Source organism: Tachypleus tridentatus, chromosome 12, assembly GCF_004210375.1.
Source record: "Tachypleus tridentatus isolate NWPU-2018 chromosome 12, ASM421037v1, whole genome shotgun sequence".
Taxonomy (NCBI): Eukaryota; Metazoa; Arthropoda; class Merostomata; order Xiphosura; family Limulidae; genus Tachypleus; species Tachypleus tridentatus.
In genome coordinates, this window is record NC_134836.1 from 110,968,014 (window position 1) to 110,991,640 (window position 23,627).

General features: G+C 31.3%; 1 protein-coding gene and 1 long non-coding RNA gene across 52 annotated transcripts in view; one reads left to right on the top strand and one right to left on the bottom strand.

The window, feature by feature from the left end:
- Positions 1-1,176: 1,176 nt before the first annotated feature.
- Positions 1,177-23,627, bottom strand: part of LOC143235340 (exocyst complex component 6-like) — a 34,274-nt gene continuing 11,823 nt past the window's right edge. For 13 of the 50 annotated variants that reach the window (XM_076473410.1, XM_076473419.1, XM_076473411.1 and 10 more), the window contains 2 exons: positions 20,429-20,716; positions 15,097-19,269 (listed from right to left, as the gene is read on the bottom strand). In XM_076473410.1, coding sequence (XP_076329525.1) covers positions 20,455-20,716 — 262 coding nt within the window. In that variant the 3' untranslated portion in view covers positions 15,097-19,269; positions 20,429-20,454. The other 37 variants (XR_013019107.1, XR_013019104.1, XR_013019103.1 and 34 more) reach the window with 15 other exon arrangements.
- Positions 1,412-19,271, top strand: LOC143235343 (uncharacterized). 2 transcript variants are annotated; one of them, XR_013019116.1, is made up of 3 exons: positions 1,412-1,549; positions 4,565-5,491; positions 7,036-19,271. It is a non-coding gene; the product is annotated as an uncharacterized LOC143235343 (long non-coding RNA). The 2 variants fall into 2 exon arrangements; XR_013019115.1 differs by having other exon boundaries at positions 4,565-19,271.

The following is a 23,627-nucleotide window of genomic DNA, read 5'->3' on the forward strand; positions in this document are numbered from 1 at the left end:
CCTGTTTCTGTGTTAGACTTTCACCAGTTCAGTGTGGGAATTTAGCTATTTTGTGGCAGGAGGTGAGATATTATATAGGAAGCTAGGGTTTCCTACTCTGCCTCCTCACTTCCAATGATAAATGGTGTAGGTCTTCTGATCGATCCTGAAGTGATTAATGAGTGCAGATTCAGAGAGCTGCTGTATAATCACATGCATTAAGTATGCACAAGCAGGAGATGCAGGGCTAGTGATATGGTTTAAAAATTGATCCAGTAGAGAGCAGTACTAGTCAGGAAAAGCTAGTTTGTGTAAGGAGGTATCTACCAGAAATACATTTTCAGTGTAGGAAAATACTAACATAAATTTTCACTTTAACAAGATAAAATACATTATGAAAATAACTGAAGAGATGAATATCCATAATCCTGTTAGCTTGGTACTATAAAAATTAATCACAACAAACATTGATACATCTTTATTTGTATGGTTGGTAAAATTCTCTTTTCATAAAATTTGCTTCCAGTATATTAAAATCTTGATCTTGCTTGGCTTTATTCATATGTATATTGTAATCTCTTTTACACAGCATGGTCTTATGATCTTTCTGAAGACCATGTTGTGAGTGATACTTTTCACATGAACCATTGAGGTTGCTCATAAATGATGCTGATCATTTGTGAGAAACTATCTAGTACATATTTTTTAGTGAATTATTTCAGCAGTAGTGTTATCATGCATTGTGTTTTGTTGACTAGAAATGTAGCAGTTCAAATATATATAACAAGGAACTTGTTACAAGTCATTAGAAATATAGAGAATTTTTTTCATTTTGTTTATCTTGACATTACTCAAATTTTTTTATAATTATATCAAAAGATCCAGTAGTATGTAGTAAACAACCATAATTAGTTGTATATATAATATTATAGAAGTGTAGTTTCTTTATAGACTTGCAGAATATGCTAAACTTTATAACGAGGAAGATCCTTTTTCATCGAGACTTTTCAAATTTTACTTATAGTTTATTTTAATCAAGTTCTGAAGCTTCAGAGGTTAGTTTATAGAGTAGGTTGAATTATTTTCTCCACAACTAATTTTCATAGATACTGTTAGGGTGCAAACAGACTGTATAACATTTAAATTACAATTATAGAAGGGTTGAAGTTGTATATTAAACATTCACACTGTACATGCTTGTTGTTGAAACTGGTTAGCAGATGATGTTCTATATTTAATTATATTGACTTAATACATACTTCAGTTCATTACATTTTCATTCAGATTGTTACAGCATGAAGTGCAATGTTATGCACTTGCAGTATTTCTATATTACCATTAACTTGTTTATGCTAGTTATAAGACAAAAATTACAACCCTCTTATGCTGATCAAATCAGAAACTTGTTAAAGATGTAATGTGTTTATGCAGTTTTAACAGTTCTTACAGTTGCCAACTTTATGCTGGAACATTTGGTATAGAAGGACTCCATGATATGCACTGGAGACTGCTGCTGCCCTCACTTAGATACAGGTTGAAGATTGTTAGCCTGAGGATTGAAAAGAAACATGTAAGTGATCTGGGAATGAGGGATTTTGTAACAATTATCAGGGAATATGCAAATTTATTGTTTATATTTTATGTTAAAAGAAGAAGGCTTTGAGTTGTAATAGCAATATAAAAATGTAAATATTTATAAATAAGTACTTGAAACTAATTTTATTGTTATTAATTTTTATAATTTTTGTTTTCTAAGAGTTACATTAAGAAAAGTTGCAATCTCTGATCTGTGTTAATGTGAACTTACCTCAGAGTTTTAAGTTTGACTGGAAAACTCAGTATTAAATTGACTGAGACTCCAGGGTTGATAGTGTCAGAGGGCACAGAATATTTTTCCTTTCCTTATTTGGTAAGTGACTACTTACAGAAACCTCTGTTCTACAGTCACCATCAAAGTCAATTCCTGTAGCTATGTTTCTAAGTTTACATTCCTATACTGTCAAATCCTTAGGTCAAATGTCACATGTTTTTGTCCAGAACAGATTAGAGGGATTTGCTGTCCCTCTCAAGTCAGACAAAAAGTTCTGGAGGCATCTTGATTGAAACATTTATGCCATAGCTGAGCAAACTCCTTGTGAAGTCAAAATTCCTATTGAGGTTATCCCCCATGCTATTTTGAACTCTTCATGAAGAGTTATTGTTGAGAGAGCTATTAAAAAAACATTTTAAAGTTGTAGATACTCACTGGTTTCTCTAGCAAAGGACTTTCTGCTTTACGACACATCTCCACTTTTGAGGACAGAATTATGTAACTGACCAGTGTTCTAATTTTGACATTTACATCACCACATCTCATGCTTCTATCATGAGAGGATATTTCTACTACTAGAAAATATAGTCATATGTTCCTAACCTTCTCAGATGTTTCCAGTGTCAAAGGTGTGAACATACAAAGTTATAATTTTGTCATAATTCTTTGTTGTGTGCCTGTTGTGGTTGTAAAGACCTTGATACATACAGTTGTCAACTTGACCCTCACTGCATCATGGTGTTTCTTATCCCTCTTTTCCATTCTTGCCTTATGTAGGTGAAAGAGGTAGAACATTTTTGTATTGTAAACAACGTTACTTAACCAGATGCAGAACAATTATTCATTCACTCTCTTTGTCACTTGAATCTGCTTCTGCTGACAGAGATATGCATAAATAACTCCAGGTTACAAGGAGGTCAAGAGACCTCCCACTACAAAAAAGCAATGTGGTTGCAAGCAGAAGAGTTCTTCACCCAATACTCCTCCATCTAATTAAAAATGGATAATTTCATACAGTGAAACTTTCAAAGTTTTTGTTCTAATTTGGATGAAATTAAAGCTTTGAGTGATTCCTGTCACCCTAAGTCTCTTTCTTTACAGGAAACATTTCTAAAACCTGCTGATACTGTCACCTTTTGGTTTGATTGATTGATTTAGTGTTTTATGGCACAAAGCAGTGAGGCTATCTGCTCCAGACATTCGGTAAAAATGCAAAAAAAAATAAAAAAAATAAATGTAGTAATAGACATAAATGGAAATGAAGGTAAAACAACAAAGTATAAAACCAATGTTGACACCTAGTCTACAATGTTAAGATAGAAGGCAGAGTATAAGAAGTTGTAAGGTATTTACTCTAGCAAAAAGGTAATGATCATAACCCGCCAGGAAGACTAACAGGTAAGTTCAAGAACCACCGTCAATCACCTGAAGTTGGCCTTTCCAGTCCTGGTTCCGGGTTATGTGTCATAGCAACCAGTATCAAAATGTAAAAGAATAGAAGTTTTAAAAGATACACAGCAAAATTGTAACAATGAAGAGCCAAATGTCCAGTAAAAAGATAAAGTCAAGTAAATGGAGTAAAATTTGTAAAAGTAAATGAAGGTAAAAAGAAAACAGCAATTAAAACAGAAAATGGCGTAAAAACCAATGTTGACATCCAGTCAACAAAGTTGTAAAGGACTACCTGTAGCAGAATGGTAATGATCATAATCTGCCAGGAAGACTAACAGGTAAGTATAAAAACCACCGTCAGTCACCTGAAGTTGGTCTTTCCAGTCCTGGTTCCGGGTTATGAGTCAATATGGCCAGTACTAAAAAGTAAAGTAGTAAAAGTGTGAAATGATATGCAGCAAAAATGTATAATAACAACTCGCCAGGACAACTAACGAGTAGTTCAAACAGTAGCGTTAGTCACCTGAAGTTGGCCTTTCCACTCCTGGTGTCGAGTTATTTAATGTTCTGGCCATTGTCCAATGTCAAATTGAATGAGAGAGATTAAAACTGTAAAAAAGGAACCACAATTAAAAAGGTGTAATGAATAAACATGCAACACTTAAATGAGATTAAAAAGATTAATGGCCAGTAGCGAACCCGCGACCCTCACATTACTGAAGAGCACACCTTAGCAGCTAGGCCATGTCAGGCCCAGGTTTACAAGTAATATTAACACCTTTTGTGTTTAATGAAAGGAGAGTTGAAAAAGAATCTATGTATATATATCATTGTAAAAGAAATAATGGTGTGTGTAACTACTTATTGACAAGTTAGTGTTCTTATGTTAGCTTCTCTTGAACTATGTTGAGTCTAACATGTTTCTGACAATTTAACAGGAACTGATACAGAAATACATTACGTTTAATCCTGTTAACAGGTGGTTAATGTCTATTGATGTGTTAAACAGTTTTTACCAAGTTTAAATATTTTTTTCATGTTGCACAATCTTAAGAAGATAAACAGCCACTACCAAGTTAAGCATCAGTTTTTTTAATAAATATGAGACATACTAAACAGCTAGTACAAAATGTAAACATCAGTTTTTGTTTAACAAACTTTACAACTACAATTGGTACCACTTCTGAGCAACAGTTCCTGTTGAACATAAATGACACGTGCTAATCAGCTGTTATCAAACTTGAATAGCAGTTATTATTGAACAAAATTTATGCATATTATACAGCTGTTTCTATAAAACAATTTTGGGACTTGTTAATGAACAGTGTGTAATCACCTGTTAAATTTGTATTGGCTTATCTGAGTTTAAATTAATTATTACAGATACCATTCTCGGATCCTTTTATACAGTCAAGACACGTGCTCAGAGAATATAAATGTGGCTATAATTGCTTGGTATAAAAAATTTATGTTTTCTTAAAATTTTAACATTGTGAATATGGATTAATAAAATAAGTATAAGATTAAGTCATCATGAGTACCTTACCATAATTGTCTTACATCTAATGTAAGATATACATACTTTGTCACGTGACAAAATTAAAACCATGTAATTTGTATAATAAAGTTACAAGAAAGAGGCTACATCAACACTGTGAGATAATAAATTATGTTTTTATATTTGGTTACTGTTTTGTTAGCATTCATTCATTATTCCTTCTATTGTCCAGCTTATCTCTGAATTTTTAATTGCATTAAAATAACAGCTTACCTTCTAAATGATCATGTTTAATTTGAGTACACATGCATGTAGTGTGAACCTGGCATCAGTTTTCCCTGGTGGTGATGTACAGATATCATAAATGTTGTACATTATGAAAATTACAGTTACATGGTTTGTAATCTTGTGATCTAACAAGTGAATGAAAATCTTACATTGAGTTTTCACAAGTTATTTCACAAGATATTGATGAAGATTATTATTAATTGTTGTTAGTGATTTTGTTGTTGCTTTTTACTCCTGATTCATTTATTAATTGAAATATTTATTATTCTGAATTTATATATTGTATTGTTCATAACATTAATTTCAAGCCCTAGCCTCACACACATTCATTTACTGTGTGGTAAGTTATCAACTTTGTATTTCAATAATTTAAAAGTCACCCTTTGGATTTCTGTGATTGTCAAAGTATTATTATTTTTTTTTTGTTCTATTCTGGTTGTAGTGGAAAATTACTCTAGACCATTGCAACATCTTTTTCTACTGATGTCTTTTTCCAAAACAACATTACTTCCTCTCACCCAGAGGTATCTCAGTCCTGGTTTGCACTTCAAGCATTGCTATAAAAATGTTTGCTATCAGTGCACCAGTCTTTTCTACTCCTTTATTTTCTCACCATTTCAGAACATGTGCTGATCATGTGACCACCCTCCATCAATCATATTGTGTCATTTATTACTAGTACTGCTAACTACTTCTGCCACTCTAGCACTATGCTAACTTTCTCAGTTAGCATTCTATTGTATAGACATGTTTTTAAATCATTCTTCATGTAACAAACTTTGGACCATGACTGATCACAAATTAATATCACTTTTAACTTGTGTTTGATTTCTGTTGTTTCTACTTGTTTGTTTTCAATAAACTTCTGTTTTCTAATTTGTTAATATATGAATTTGAGATTTAACCCTTTTGCCCTGGGTATCCTTTACTGTGCATGAAACAAAGTTTTAGTGTCTTATGTTCAAAATTTATTAATGTGCTTTTATGACTACATTAAATGAATTAACAGTGTAAAGTTTCAACTAATAATCCATATTTTAATTCTTTAAGTTTAAAGGTATTAATTCTGCAGGGTAATATTTAAAAAATACTGCATTTCTCCGAGTGTGACACTTTTTCTAGGCATCTTTTCTCATCTGTTTTATCCATCACACATTCATAAAGTACAAATTTAAAGTTACTCACTGTAAAATTTTGATTGCTCAGACAAAACATAATTTTCAATTTTGTATGGTTACAAAGCTGTCATAGAATATCAGACCCCTCTTGCTGTACCCACCTGTCACATCCTCTTTTTGTTAATAGTTGTCTTTTACATTTAAGTATATTTTACCTGTAACTAATAGAAAATCAAGGTTTGATCTATTAAGTTACATCTGAATAGACAAGTGTCAGTTTCTCTTATAATACAACATTTGTTACCATGGGAATCACAACAGGTAACTTGGATGAATTTGTAACATCTTTTGTTGCATAGTTAGAAAAGCCAGAAATATTGTAATTGTTTGAGAAACGTTTCTTCCTTTTGCATGTTATTAGTCTATGTTCTTTGGTGTATTAGTTAATTAACAAAATATTTCATACATTGTTATCATTACTACAAAAATATGCTTAAGTGTTCTCAACATTTGACACCAAGAAAAAAAAGAAATTGGATAAGTACTTTATTTCTTGTTTTTCCTGTTTATTCTTTATTCAATACTCTAAAGGCAATTAAAATGTAAAAATAGAGATTCTGTAAGGTTAGTTAAGATTAGATTAGGTGAAATGAATAATAATAATAATGTAATAAAAATGTTTTACAAGACTAGAATGCAAGCAACTAGGTAGTAGTTCATGGGAAGTGTAATTCAATAACATAATGAGAGCTATGTGCATATTGAGTGATGCAACTTATAATGGCACAAATAGTAGTTACAGTTCAAAGGGTAGTCAAACGGGGTGAAAAGTAAAGTTTAATTGTAAATAGATGTATACTGTTAGGAGTATAGCTTCATGTTACAATTTGAAATCATTTTGGAAAGAAAAGAAGAGTAATTTTGATTTATTTTACATTTTTTGGACAAAGTCTCTCACTCTCACCTCTAGAAGCAGAGACAGAACCTTCTGCAACTGTAATTAATGAGAACAGAGGCATCTATTTTACTCCAACATCATGAAAAGATCCCACATGAGATGGACCTGTTCCAACCAATTAGTTTATTATTTTATCTATCAATACCCATCTGGGAAAAGCTGATGATTTTGATATTATGGGCATCACTGAGACTGGGTTAAGTTTGAACGATTTTGATGAAGGAAATTTGTTTGAAATACCAATCTACAGATTATTTACAAGATACAGAATATTGAAAAAAAAAAGTGGTAGTAGTAGCTTTATGTGTGAGGAGTGAACTACATTCTGTTGAGTTAGAATATATTAAAGATAACAGCAATAAGGTTGAGTCAGCTTGGATTAGTGTTAATGGATATCAATGAAAAGATGTTATTATGGGATATTTTAATTTTAGGGGTATCGATTGGGATAATTTTGCATCTGACAATGAGAGGGATAGGCTTTTGGAAATTGTTCAGAATTCTTTTGTACACCAATTGGTGACAGAATTTAGAATAAAGGAATCTATATTCTATATTAATTTCCAAAGTCAATAGGATAGAGTTGCGGTTGGTGAGCTTTTCAGTACATGCAGATATGGAACTATTAGATTTGGTATTTTATTACATGTAAAATTGAAGACGAATTGTATCCTAATTCCAAATTTTGGTAAAGATAATTTTGATGGAATGAAACATGATCTAGTTCTGTAGATTTGGTTAAAGAGCTGGCAGGTGATCTTGAACAGATGTGGTAAGAACTTAAGGTAAAAAATTGATATGTATACATGACATGCGTATTGATGTAAAATATATCATTTGAAGTTCTGAAACTGTAAGACTAAAATTGGGAAACATGAAAATTGATAAATCCATGGATGGACCAGACAACTTTTATCACAGAGTTTTAAAGAAACTTAAAGATTATATTTATGAACCACTAGCTAATACTTTTAATGAGTCATTGAGTAGTGGAAGAGTATTAGAAAACTGGAAGTTGGATGTTGGTCTAATATTTAAAGAAGGTGATAAACATTTCCCAGGCAATCATTGGCCAGTTATTCTTGATGATGAGAAACCCACTTAAAGTAAAATGTATCTCAGGACAGCTGGTATGATTAACCTGAAAATGACCTAAGAAGGTTGTAACATTCTTCTCTGCTTTATTAATAAAAGTGTTAATATCCATACCAGCCATCCTGAGATATGTAGGCCAGTTAATCTTAGATCAGTAGTTGGAAAGTGTTTGGAGTGTGTAATTAAAGATGTATTACAAATTTACTTAAAGCAGATTAACATAATGTGAAAGAGCCAGCATGCTTTCAGTAAGGGAAAGTCTTGTGACATTCTTTGTGGATGTTACTAAAAGAGTTAATTAAGGAAATACCATGGATTTGGTTTACCTTGATTTTCAGGAAGCATCTGATGATAAGATGCCTTACAAAACACTCGCTAGAAAAACTAAATATGTGGTTCTGGGAGGAATGTTGTTAAATTGGATACAAAACAGTAATAAATGGAATTAGATCTGACTGGGTCATACAAACAAGTAGTGTGTCTCAGGGCTCTTTACTGAGTTATCTGCTCTTTGAGACTTGCATTAATGATATTTATTCTGGAATGAGTAATGAAATTTTGAAGTTTGAAAATGACATCAAGGTTTTTGGGGTTGTTAACGGCATCAGAGATGCTGCAGACTTACTAGGAGATTTCGATCATTTAATGTATTGGGCCAACACATGGCAGATGTTTACATGTCCAAAATGTGATGTGGGTTTTCTCAATTCAAATTATTCTTAAAATTTAAATATGAATATATTAAATACTGCACTTAAAAAAAATATCATGATGTTGTGATAGAAAAAATCACTTAAGTCACCTAAGCAGTGTATTGTAGCTAGCAATATGGTTAATAGGATTTGGAGTAGTATATATAGAAATACCAAATACAAGACAAGAGGTATTATTGTTTTACTGTATAGATCATTTTCAAGGTCAAATTTAGAATACTTTATACAGTTTTGGTATCTCTTCCTCAACAAAGATATTGAATTGTTAGAGAAGATTCAGAGAAGAGACACTAACATGATACCTGGGATGGCTGGATTGTCCTATGAGGACAAACTAAAAATATCTGAACTTGAATTCTCTAGAGAGGAAAACTTCAGAGGGAACTTGATTAAGTGCTTGAGTTTATTAAGGGTATTGATAGTATTTATCATTCAAACTTTTTCATGTCTAGCAGAGACAACAGTAGAACAAGGGAGCATAAATTGAAACTTTGGTAGAGTTGGAATTATTTACAATTTAGATAGGATTACTTTTTAAACTGAGTTTAAGAAAAGATTGAATGAATACATGAGTAGTAAGGGGTGACCATATTTGGGAGTTGGAAGGGACATCCTTGATGAAATAATAAGCTCCTTTTGTGCATTTAAAATTTTATAAAATATATAGCTTACCAGCTGACACCCAATGGAGAATAGGATTCTCATAGTATTGGTGAAGATTAAGAATGCTGAAAGGAAAATGAAACAAAGTGAGAAGACTTATCCAGTCAAAGGCAAAAGAATGTGTGTATAGTTGTAAAGGTAGGAAGATCATGTGTGAGATCATGAAGATGATGAGTGACAAAAGTACTAGGAGTAGTTACATCCCAGCCTTGACAATCTCCTTTAAAGGACAGTGAAGGCATGCAGCAACAGATATAGTAATGGCATGAATGTGATGTGATGTTGTGGATATGGCAACCTATCAGAGATAAGTTCAAACAGAGGTTGATGAACCAAATCAGTATGCATAAAAGGAAAAGGCTATTGGAAATGGAATGGTTCCAGGGAATGAAAGGTTGGGATTGTGAACCCAAAAGGAGACAGTACATGCCATATATCATCTTAAGGAATGAATTGGACAAAGAAGTTGATCAGGACTGGAATGGGAATACAGGTTTGAAATGGAAGGTTAAGAAAAGGTGAGAGAGTGAAAAACAATTAAAATTTTGGCATAGGTCTTAAAGAAGAAGGACCAGTTTGGATAAAGAATGGCATAAGAGGGATGATACAATGTGTGGGTAACATTAATGACATAAGTAACTGAACTATGACTGCAAGGAAGGATGAGAAGGAAAGAGGTCTTTAGGAAGAGCAGGTAGATAGAACATGAAGACAAAAGAGCATTAAGGCTTGATGAATCAGGAAAGGAAAAATGTAACACATTCAACCAGAAACTGGGCTGAGACAATGGAACTGACTAAAGCCATACATGTAGGTAGGAAGTGTTGACACCCACAAAATGAGGGGCCACTCCATGAGGAGAAACTTGGGAGAATATAATCAATTTAACACCAAATTAAGGGAGCCAGGAAAATGGAAAGCTACAATCATAATGTGGTGACCATGAGCACAGAGACCTGGAATTGGTACCACTGGCTCTATGATATAAGTGACCACTTTGAAGATGTTGTAATGCACCATAACAACCACCATCCCAGCAGAAGTAGAGGGAAGTGGGACAAAGCTTAAGAACCTCAGTAAAGGTGGTATGGAGGGAACACTCCATGGTAGCCCAGAGATTGGAAGGTGATGGATGTGTGAATTATTCATTCTAAACGTGAAGATGAAGGAGGAAGCTAAACTCTACTGAAGTTGAAAAGAAGAATTCATCATTGAATGAGGTATTGAGAAGGGTAAGAAGAGACTTCTCTCCATCATTAGGAATCCTATTCAATAGTGCATCTTGTTAGAGCAGAGTAGTGTGGTCTCTGGACTTCAAATGGATGGAAGCAAGCAGGAGCCAATAATCCACAGAATGAAGTGTGCAAAGACTCAGAGTCATAAAAAAGTTTGTACCTCCAGACAACTTAGAGTCAAGGTTAGTCTGAATGGTAGGGTCTTGAATTTGAGAATTGGACTTAAAGTTGCAAACAGCTATCAATAAAGTGGACACTATGGGGCAAAACAATAAAGTGTAGATTACTGGGATTAAATTAGGTTTCTGTTATCACAGGTTTCTATCACGTTGAAGTAGCCAAAATCAAGTTTAGCCATGGGAAATAAATGAATACATAATAAGTCAAAAGATTTTAAGTCCCCCTGATGAAAATTAGGATAATAAGATATACTGTTAACAATGATGGAAAACAATCAGACAGAATAAATGAAATATTACAAGTAGTAAAGCTGTGTAATGTAGAAACTATTAAAGCATAATCAGTTAACAAAATACTGATAAATATCTTATGGACAAACCATCTAATTGTATCTAGCCCACAAAGTATGGAATAAAAAAGAATGTGCAAATTGACCAGAATTACTTAAAAAAACATGTGAATAATTAATGTCTAACTTAACAGATATCTCAATTAACAAGGACAATGAAGGACACATAATTAAGTCCTGCACTTCTAAAAATTAGGATTATAATAGCAATAGTAATGAACATCCAAGACAATTAAGTTTACCCAGAAAAAACAAAGTAGCAATCAGTAACTAACTTTCAATTCATCTAAAGTAACTCAGATGACAGAGGACATAAATATCTAACTTACCAAAGTATGAGCACTGATGACAGGAAATATATAATTTCCCATGTTTGAATTAGGACAAAGCTATTCTTTGGTAAAAGAGCAGCCCAAGAGTTGACGGTGAGTTGTGATGACTAGTGCTTTGCCTCTAGTCTTACACTGCTGAATTAGGGACGGCTAGCGCAGATAGCCCTCGTGTAGCTTTGTGCAAAATTAAAAAAAAAACAATAACAAGAAAGGAAGTGAAACTAACAATAAAATCTACAAAAGACAAGACACCAGGAGAGGATGACATACAAGCCATTCTCCTTTTTGAAAAAGCGTTCAAGGACTGTATGAACACACAGCAGCAATCGTTAACTTATCACTCAGTTCTGGGTACATCCCGGTTTTTTGGAAGCAAGCAATAGTCTTTGTGTTCCATAAAAAAGGAAAACCAGCAAGTAAACCAAACAATTACCCCCCCATCAGCCTGGCCAGCTGTATAGGAAATATTCTTGAAAGAATAATTAGTAATAGACTCTCAAACTGTTTAGAAATAACTCAAAAATTACCAGAATTAAAAATGAATTTAGAAAATATAGAGACAGACCACAGATCACCTGGCAATCTAACTTCCTGGAAGATAGAAGTTGGAAAATAAATGTCAGGGGAACCTTATACATGTAAAAACCGCTCGTTTGGGTTGAGAAAATATTTTACGTTGAGGAGCGAACAACATTTCGACCTTCTTCGGTCATCCTTTGTGAACCTGACGATGCCGTTTTTACATATATTTCTCTACAAGTGGGTTTTTTCAACATCACTGATTATTATTTCATCAGGGGAACCTTCTCCTTTATTCCATAGGTTGGTGTCCCCCAAGGAGGGGTAATTAGCCCTATTCTCTTCATCAGTATGCCCTTAAAACACCCAAACTTGGAGTATACATCACAATTCGCGGACGATGTTGTAGTCTGGAAATGTGCTCCCACCCCATCCGTAACAGCGACAAATCTACAACTGTTGTTGGATAATATAGAAGAATACTGTGAGAAATATTGTGTTAAACCAAACTTACCAAAAATCAATTAGTAACATTCACAAACAAAACATAAAAGAGATCCTTCCAAATTATACACGAAGGAAACACTTCTCCAGACCACAACAAACCTGTTAGATTTAACCTTCAATACGAAACTAACATGGGTGAAACATGCAAATAGTGTATTTATAAAAAATTGGAAATGCACAAATTATGCAAATAGTCTAACTGGCAAAAACCAAGGAACTTCACCAGACAACATAATAAAAATCTACAAAACATATATATGACATACTATCGAATATGCATTTCCAGTATGGTTAAACATAGGACTGAAACACATAAATAAAATACAATCAATACAACTCTTAATAATTACTGCAGCATACAAAGTCTCTCGTAGTACATTGTGAAAATTTATGTACAAATATACAAACCACAGCCAACAGACTCTTGCATAGTTCTCTAAATTACTTTTAAAAAATTTACAAAAAAACGATCTACTGTGTGAACTTGATCTCCAAAAATGATGAAAGTATTAAAATTAAAAATACATTTTATAATATAAAAATTGTCAAATTTCCTTTGTGTAACCTGCAAAATCTCCTAATTGAACACCACTCGTTTTTAAACATTCCAAACCAAAATTGTGAAACAATCACAGCTATATGTATAATACACTTTTTGTTCTGCTACTACAATAAGAAAATGTAAGATTGTATGATTATTACACATTTAGTTAATAAACTATAAAAATTCAGAATGGCTATTTCAGTCACATGTAATCTAAAATTATACACGAATAGTTTAAGTTTGTTTTTTATTCAAATCCAAGTGCTTCCTTCCCACCAACACTTAATTTAAGCACTTTATGTATACACACACACACACTATTCTTCAGCTTTCTTTACACGCCTTGCAAGTTTATAAGTCTTTAATCGTTTATGAGTTAACGTTCGTTGTTTTTCACGTGTAAATAATATAAATAAGCTATTCTACTTTTAAAATTATTAAAATTTACAGCAAATTTGCAAACAATATGTATGTTAAATATAGTAAAGAAGCAATTTCTGTTAAAGAGAAAACTAATTGAAAATATTAGAAAAATAAATATAATGATACTAGATAACAGTACTACAGGTCTAGGATGAGAAGTTAATTTTTTATTAGTGGAAGCTCCTTGAAAAAAGACATAGAAAAGAGGTGATGAGTTAATAGTGTAAAACTGTCATCGTTTTCTTGTAAGCAAGTTTTTTATTGGAAGTAAAAAAATGATATATAAAATATTTTTACACACTCATCTTGTGTTATCCCTATTACTAACAGTAAACCTTCTTGAATTTACAACTGAAGGCAAAGAGAGCTTTGAGAACATGGCTGTATCATACTAAAAATATCCCTGGAAAAATGTTAATTTACTTTATTCAGTGAACTTTCTTCAAAGATAATAACAACTGGGGTAAAATCTTGCTATTTGCCAATCAGCTATTTAAGGGGGAAGATATACATACAAACGTGACCACCAAGGAAGGGAATGACTAGGATTGTAAAATTTGTACAAGGATTATAACACAGGATGGGAAATCAAAAGATGGAATCTCTAACAGAAAAATGTAAAAATTTCTTAACTAAAGATAAATAGCAATGTATAAATAAACTTGTTTAATCCAGATTGTTAAATCCTCATTCTTCATAATGAACATTAATGAAATGATTCAAGCAAATAATTCAAAATATTCAAATATCCTGTATCATGTTAAACATTCAATAAATTGTCTTTTTCCTTCACAATCACTGTATTTAATAACACATTAGGACACATGATTGTATGAACAAAAGAAAGAGGAACACTAAAAAATGTATCAGACAAGGATACATTGATACAGCTGTACCAAACTATCCTTAAAAGATCTCAAACTGAATGTTATGAAATAAAATATAATGCCACAATAATAATGTATGTTGAATAAACTTGTAATGTTTACTTCCATAAAAATAATTTTACGTCATTATAAGCAGAAGTATCAAATGAGAGGAACATCTTGATAGTGTATCATAAAAATTGTCTTCTTATTTTAGTTGTTAAAAACAAACAGAAACAAAGGCTGTAGATTATATTCATCACGTTTTTATGACCTACAAATGAAATGATGTCTTAGAAAAGTACTTGAGGGAGAAGTGTACGTATCTAGAGTTGCATAGTAAATGTTACCACAAAGAACTGTGACTACACAGCAATATCTGTAAGTCAAACACAGCCTATAATAAAAACAATCTACAAAAAACATTTTTTTGGAAACTGTGTACTAGTCATTCTGTTAACAACTGTATTATTATTTCTTAACTTAAAAAAAACAACCAACATCTTATTGAAGTATGCTTGTTTGTTATTGGATGAAACAATATAGTTTCATATAATATAGTACTGGTTAATACAAACAAATTACTGTTTAAAACATTAAAAATAAACACCAGCTAACAAAACAACACTAAGTATACAATTAACTTTTAATGTATTCTATCCATTCATCCATCAATATTTTCAGAAACTAAAACAAATAATAAATATACTGTGTACATAAACATATAAATATAGCTCTATATACAACAAGCAAAAAAATGGTATTATTAATAGGATCAAGTTACCAAAAATTTATAAACTGATTTTATGGAAATTGTTTGGTTTGCACACAAAAGGCACTTGAAAACTATCTCCCAAAAACTCAGCAACAAAGGTATAAACAGATAGTTACAATAAACTATTTTGTCGGAAAAAAAAAGTACCCCACAAACAAACAAAATGTACAATGCAGATAAATATCTTTCTTAGTTACTCAACAAAAAACATTCCACAATACTTGATTTCTTCAAACTAAAAAATATCAACATCTAACACAACCAGAAAAATAAGTATGTTATACAGTTTCTTTGCAGCAGTTATAAGTTTATAATGATTAATAAAATATTTTCCAAACACGTACACAAAAAAAACAGTTCTGACTTGTTTTATTTGAAATCTACTTATAAATATTATGTTTTAAAGTTAGTTTCTCTGATAAATTTTTATTATTTACACAAAAACATGACAATATTATCAAATTTTATAACCTTTTAACTAGTGTTAAAATCCCAATTCAGTTAAATGGTTTTACCTGTTTCCAGAAATGTAAAACTAAACATAAAGAAGCACTTCATAGTTCAAAACATCAAAGCAATATACACATATTTACACTAATTATTCATGTCCACAGTAACATACAATTCTGAAAAAAAAATTGCCTATGGTCAAAACAAAGTAATACAAAAGGCTGGGACAAGAAACAACTAAATGTTGAACATTCAAGAGTAAGCAGTTTGAATCATGATGTGACCACTGAAGTTCAACTTGACAAAATGGATTGTAAACAACTATGAGTTTTTGTGAAAACATTTAAGAAACACAGGGGCTGATACCTTACAGAAGTTTCCACCCTTCATGATGGTTATTAGCTTACAAATATTTTGAACCCTTAAGACAAGTGATGGTCTCAGAAAATTTTAACCCTTATCACTAATCTTTGTAACTGTTGAAGGCCTGTGCAAGGGAACTTGCACTATCATTAACAAATTGTTTTATATTAGTTAAAAGGCCACTCTGACTTTTTTCCACAAAACATGAAAGTTTTTTACTAATAATCTAAACATGGCTATCTTTTGCTAGAATTTTTATATTGCTCTGTACCTTTTTTATTTGTCTGAATCTCTTGAGTATCTAATATGATACACAATAGGTATTCCATGAATTAAAAAACAACAACAACATGATGTAGTACTGTATTTGTACTAACATAAAATAACATCACGAGTACTAAGTCTTCTGTTTACAATCAGTAACAGAAGTAATGTTACAAAATTTCTTCATCAACAAATGTTTACTGGTAGTTCTAGTGCTTTAAACATGTACAAGTTTGGGACCTTCCAAATTGGTATTTCTATTTTTAAGATTCTTTAAAAGTTCTTTTCCCATTTGTAGACTATCCTACCAAACATTTCTTACACGCATGAGATGTGTGAGATTTATTTCAAAATAAACTGAACTCTGGCTTTCAGATACGCAGCACGTAAATATGTTTAATATGAAGTAAAAACCAGCTATAACTGTCTGATGTAAGTAGAGGATGAAAAGTCTGTTTATACAAATTATACTACTTTGTAATATTACTTCAGACATATTTGTTTTGTATATGTTACAAACAAACTGAATTATTCTATTGTAGTAACATCATATGCTCTTCTGCATTAGTTTGGTAAACAACTTTGTCAAATTATTTAGCACCACAAAACAGTCACCTTATAGCAACATCAACAGTGACAACCATCTAGCCACTTTTTCATGGTTGTAGTACTGTTTGTTTGTTTTTAGCATCTCCCACTATATTACAGTATACCATATTAGCAGGGTAACAATCACATTAACCTTGTTTTTCATTGTCATAGTACTGTGGTTTTCTAGTGTCTGCCATTAGGTTGCAGCAGTTGTGGTATAGTAACAATCATTTGGCCATTTTTGGATTATTATAACACAATGTATTATTATGTTACAGCATACCAGTCAACTATACCTAAATTATTGTACATAATACTAACTGTTCTCTCCTGTATTGTCTGCTTACCATTTTACTTCACCACATACCAGGTTGGCAATTTTACTTTGTATCCACATGAAAATGTTTCTTCCAGTAATAACTGGGACCACACTTGAAAAACTGTATTAAGTACCATTCTAAAAATCTCATAAAGGCCCTTGGTGTTTGTTTTGAAAACACATCTTTAGAGATATTGATTATACAGATGACTCTCTTAACACAACTATATCAGTGTACTGAATCATAAAAAAGACAGTTTAGATCTATCATAGCTGCTATTTATTAGACCACAATGTTTGTTTATATTCTAATATCTGTATATAACTTTACAATTAGTTGTTAAGTTATATTCAGAAAACACAAGGAATTCAGTTGTGTCACAACAACAGTTTATTAGATGATTCAAGTTCATTTTCTACTATCTATATATTACCTTGAGACCAAACAGTTATGAGCTAGCTATTAAATCAAATGGAAAATTAGAAGAGAACTATTACACTAACCCATGTTTAATGTCTTTTTTTACTATTTGTGTTATGATTACAATTTAATTATAATATCAAACTTCCCTCAGTATCACACTCTTTCCCTATTCTATAACACAATAAATGGTCTAAACAAAAACTGATTTAAAACTGAGAAATAAAGCAACATATGGGTCAAATAATTTTAATAATTTAGTGTTATAAACGTTTTTGTCTCTCACGAAATTTTAAAACTATATAGCCAAACAATCAAAAACTGGTCAATACATTTTGTTAGAAATAAGAAGTAGAAAGTGCACTTCTTGGCCAAATTTCCGTTTATGGCAGAAATTAATACGGTAAGCTCTACTGCTAGAACTGTCCATTTTTAACAAAACTATGGTAAAGAATGATAAGAATCTTTATATTTTATTAATGTTAACTGAAAGCCTGGTTCAGTCACTTCTCAGAATAATTGATATCAATGTTCTTGTCATTGAACAGTCACATTTTACTAATTCATTAAACACACAAAAAACTGTATGGATACTTTCCATCAAGCCAGTAATTATAGGAAACCAAAATATGTAACAAAGAGAAGAATAAAGTACAATTATACTAATCACTGTTTGATGTTAACTGTCTGAGCAGTTTCAGGATGGTTTCTACCAACTTTTTCTTGTCTCGTTGATTCTTTTTTAATGCTGAAAATATATTTTTCTTCTTGTCTGCTTCTCTCACCCTTAAGGGAGTAAAGAACATTAATTCACACTAAAAGTATGGATAGGTCAAATTAATAATATTTTAAAAATTAGTAAATTATATTATTAAAATTGTACAAATCCTTTTCATTCACAAGCCTGAACAAGACCTACCTAAAAAAATAAGACCCGTTAAAAAAATGTTGCATTATTTGAAACTTGTATTTTTAGCAATAATTTTATTTCTAAAACAACTTGAAAGATAGTTATACACTTTTCATAAATAAATAAACATTGCAATTGGTTCAAAAGCATGCATTATAAAATATAAAGTGCAAACACACCATTGTAAAGTAAAAAACAAAAAAAAATTTTTTGTGTTTGTAACACAAATTCATCAATCAATCAATTCTTTTATAAGACTGCACACACACAAATTTGCCCTAAACAATGTTTTAGGTAACACTGCATAACAAATCATTTGCTACTAGAGAAAACGCAAGTGATTCTTGGTAATTAAATAGTTTTGGCTTCAGATATGTAATCAGAATTTGTCAATCACCTCTAGATTTTAAGATACTATAGTATCTCACTACTTTATCAACAATATGTGTAATACCATACAATCAGCTCAGTTCAACAGATTTATACTGTGAAATTAAGTTTACATAGAAAGTTTAATGAACAAAAGGAATAAATGTTTGATAACTTCAAACAGTAACTGTATTGTATTGGTGTAAAACTCCATATATATAGTTCATATGTGCAACTTGTTCTTGATCTCTCAACTGCTTTTCACTCACTCACTCAGTTGGTTACTTTGTCTGGCTCTGTGCACACTCAAAACAAAGTCCATCTTCCTCACATCATACCTGTGATATAATCAAATAAAATCAAAATTTTGTTTTTAAAATATTTTAAACTAGTTCTGTAAACATAATTCTTTTATACTTTTTAGAAAATTATTTGATGTACTGACTGCTTTCACTTCACGTAAAGTCCAAAAACCACCTAAACAGTTTATGCTACATTTGTGTTGTACAGTTTCCAAATCTGGCTTCACACAGTGGCTAAATAAAAGAAGAGCAATTGTGTCATTGACAATTTCAATGATACAGTGTGAGCTCAAAGATCATCTAACTAACTGTTATTTTTGCATTAATATTTCTGGATATTCAGACAAAACTAAACAATACACTAAATATTCAGAGATTGCATCTGTGATGAAACCAGTATCTCATGGGGATGATTTCCTTGTGTCACATCCAGCAGCAAAGTGGGAAATAGAAGTTATACTGCAAAAAAGACAATGAATCATCTTTACTCCCTTCATTTAGTAATTTTACCCCTGTGGCATCTCAGCATAAACTGCCTCATCTGATCACACAAGATGAGCTAAATGATCAGATCTGTGACTTGTTTTATACTGAAACAGCATGGGGAACTTTCATTTACGGCAATGGAATTTATCATAAAAGTCTTGCTTCTCACTACAGCATGCAAGATACTTTGTATTTCTGTACAAATGTTGATGCACTAATTGAAGAATCAAGTACTGAATATACTCTCAAGAAAGAAAACATTTTACCAATTCATCTAAAGTTAGTGTGAAAACTGTGCTTTTACATAATGAGAACACTAAGCCATTGGTTCCTGTTATTAATGCTGTGAACATAATAGAACATGCAGCTTATACCTGAAGCAATCAAATATCCACTACTGCTAAGTCTATAAAATGAGTATACCAAACACTGTAGCTTTTTGTCTGTCTGGGATAGCCAATATCATAAAATTCATTTCAAAAAGAAGGAATGGCCAGTGAGAGAGAATTACATTGTAGGAAAACAGAAAGTTGAGTTCCAACTTTCAGTGAATCATCAAGATATGTTTCTTCCCTCATTCCATCTATCTTATAAGTTTCAAAAAGTTAGTGAAGTAAAAACTAAAAGGTGGCATCTTTGTTGGGCCACACATTTGGGAAGTGCTGATGAATGGTGATTTTGAAACATTACTCAGTTAGAAAGAACTTACTGTGGGGAAATCACTCAAACTGGTTGTTAAAATTTTCTTAGGAATTTACAGAGATGAAAACTATGTTGTGACGATTTATGATATCCCTGAGAACTAGAGGAGAACTGGGTCCAAGATGTCACTAAAGTTATCCTTCTCACACTTTTAATTAAGCAGATCCAGGTGCAGTGAGCAATAATCTTGGTGAGCACTTCCCTTAAGATATGTCTGTAATAGAACAGTAACATCAAGAAAGACAGTGGAATCCTGTGATGACGGAAGATTACTGTTGATTCTAAAAGCATGAAACTAAAAACATACATAAAAGATGCAACAAGTCAGTCAGGTGTTTTGTAAAAAGAAATAAAAAATAATACCATGATGAAAGTTTTAAACATAGCTTAAGTGTATTTTCAGTATATAATTACATATTGTTTTTGAACATTCTTAAATGCAATTTTCAATAAATAAATAAAGTTATCAGAGAGAGTTATTTTCACAATATATAAGAATATTTAGAATAAACCTAACATAACTCAAAAACTAGAGGTGATCAGTAATATTCAACAATCAGGATCAACAAACTACTCATGAACAGTTGTATTTTTATTGTGGTGGAGAAGCTTCTTTTGTGCACAGTGTAACTTCTAAACACATATAATTACTGTGACTCAAACACTTATATGCTTTACATGTTTCTAAAAATTACTTTGATTGAATGACTTAATGATATTTCAACACATAAACAAAAAACATGAATTTTATCTCATAAGTACAACTCAAAACTGATAGTTAAAACCATATATAACTTCTATTATAAAGAAGCTTACACATAGAACAACCTTAAATATAAAATTTTCAAAATTACTTACAGATCAACCTATACAAAATATATACTTCATGATATTCCTATTCTTAGTTATACCAACTAACAAGACATGCTTTAAGAGATATGAGGTGTTCTTTCATTATAAAAATCCCAGACACCTAGTTATCATAAAAAAAAGGTTAAGGAAAACTATCGTATTTATATGCAAGAAAGTATCAATTAATTGTGTAAATTTGTGGTAAGCACTGTTAAATATATGAATAAACACACTTTCTGAATTTAAGTGGTTTTCTATTAAATGAAACTAATTATGGCTAAATTAACTAACACATTCATGATTATTAACTTCAAAATGTAAAATAGAATTTTAGTTATAAACATACCATAAATTTAAAATTTTATATCTATCTACCTTAGAAAAATAATATATTGATAATATTTATCTACTTTGTATTCAATGTTTTATTGCTGTCACAACACGTGGAGATGAAAATCTAAGAACGTTTATTTAATTTGAAGCATTGGAACCTATCATCCTGTGAATATGTGCAAATTGTATGCATGTATGATTAACTGACTACACAACAGACATTCAACTATTATTAAACTCTTGACAGTTAAAACTGATTCATTAATAATTATGGTATTAATACAGAGAATTCTCAAGTTATGTCTAATATATTACTGTGATAAAAAACATCTACGGAGAGAAACTTTTTGGTAATAAAATCTACAACTGTTTCCAACTTCTGATCAAAACAAAATACCTATATAGTTCAAATAAAAATTAAACAAGTAATGAATATTATATACGTCTAACATACCACCATACTTATGATGATTAGAACGTATTGATCCATCTGTCATGGTACCTCTATGCAAGCAAAATTTTTGCTATAATCCCAAACACAAGATTCAGCTAGCTTAGAAGGTTTAGTTTTGTTCTGAACACATATCTTAAGATAACAATGCAAAATAATCCTCATAAACAAATATGTATATATATCAAACAATTTAACCAATACTAAAAATAAACTAACATTAAAGAAAGAAAAAATAAAACATTACTTTATTCACAGTCTACAACTATTTATCATCTTACCGTCATTCTTTCTAAATTTATATTTACACCTGTCAAAGGCTCGTTGAGAAACTAAATAAGACTTAAATTTTAATTTAAAAAATGAAACTTGACATCTTGCAGGACTTGTCTTGGAGTAAGACATCAATAGTATCAGGTTTCTTAGGGGCAACATATGACTAGGTAACTAAACATACAACTTTCATCAATAGTATCAGGTATCTTAAGGACAACATATGACTAGGTAACTAAACATACAACTTTCATCAATAGTATCAGGTTTTTTAAGGGCAACATATGACTAGGTAACTGAACATACAACTTTCATCAATGGTATCAGGTATCTTAAGGACAACATATAACTAGGTAACTAAACATACAACTTTCATCAATAGTATCAGGTTTCTTAAGGACAACATATAACTAGGTAACTAAACATACAACTTTCATCAATAGTATCAGGTTTCTTAAGGACAACATATAACTAGGTAACTAAACATACAACTTTCATCAATAGTATCAGGTTTCTTAAGGACAACATATAACTAGGTAACTAAACATACAACTTTCATCAATAGTATCAGGTTTCTTAAGGACAACATATGACTAGGTAACTAAACATACAACTTTCATCAATAGTATCAGGTTTCTTAAGGACAACATATGACTAGGTAACTAAACATACAACTTTCATCAATAGTATCAGGTTTCTTAAGGACAACATATGACTAGGTAACTAAACATACAACTTTCATCAATAGTATCAGGTTTCTTAAGGGCAACATATGACTAGGTAACTAAACATACAACTTTCATCAATAGTATCAGGTATCTTAAGGACAACATATAACTAGGTAACTAAACATACAACTTTCATCAATAGTATCAGGTTTCTTAAGGACAACATATAACTAGGTAACTAAACATACAACTTTCATACATATAACTAGGTAACTAAACATACAACTTTCATCAATAGTATCAGGTTTCTTTAAGGTAACTAAACATACAACTTTCATCAATAGTATCAGGTTTCTTAAGGACAACATATAACTAGGTAACTAAACATACAACTTTCATCAATAGTATCAGGTTTCTTAAGGACAACATATAACTAGGTAACTAAACATACAACTTTCATCAATAGTATCAGGTTTCTTAAGGACAACATATAACTAGGTAACTAAACATACAACTTTCATCAATCAGTATCAGGTTTTTAAGGACATCATAACTAGGTAACTAAACATACAACTTTCATCAATATCTTAAGGACAACATAACTAGGTAATATACAACTTTCATCAATA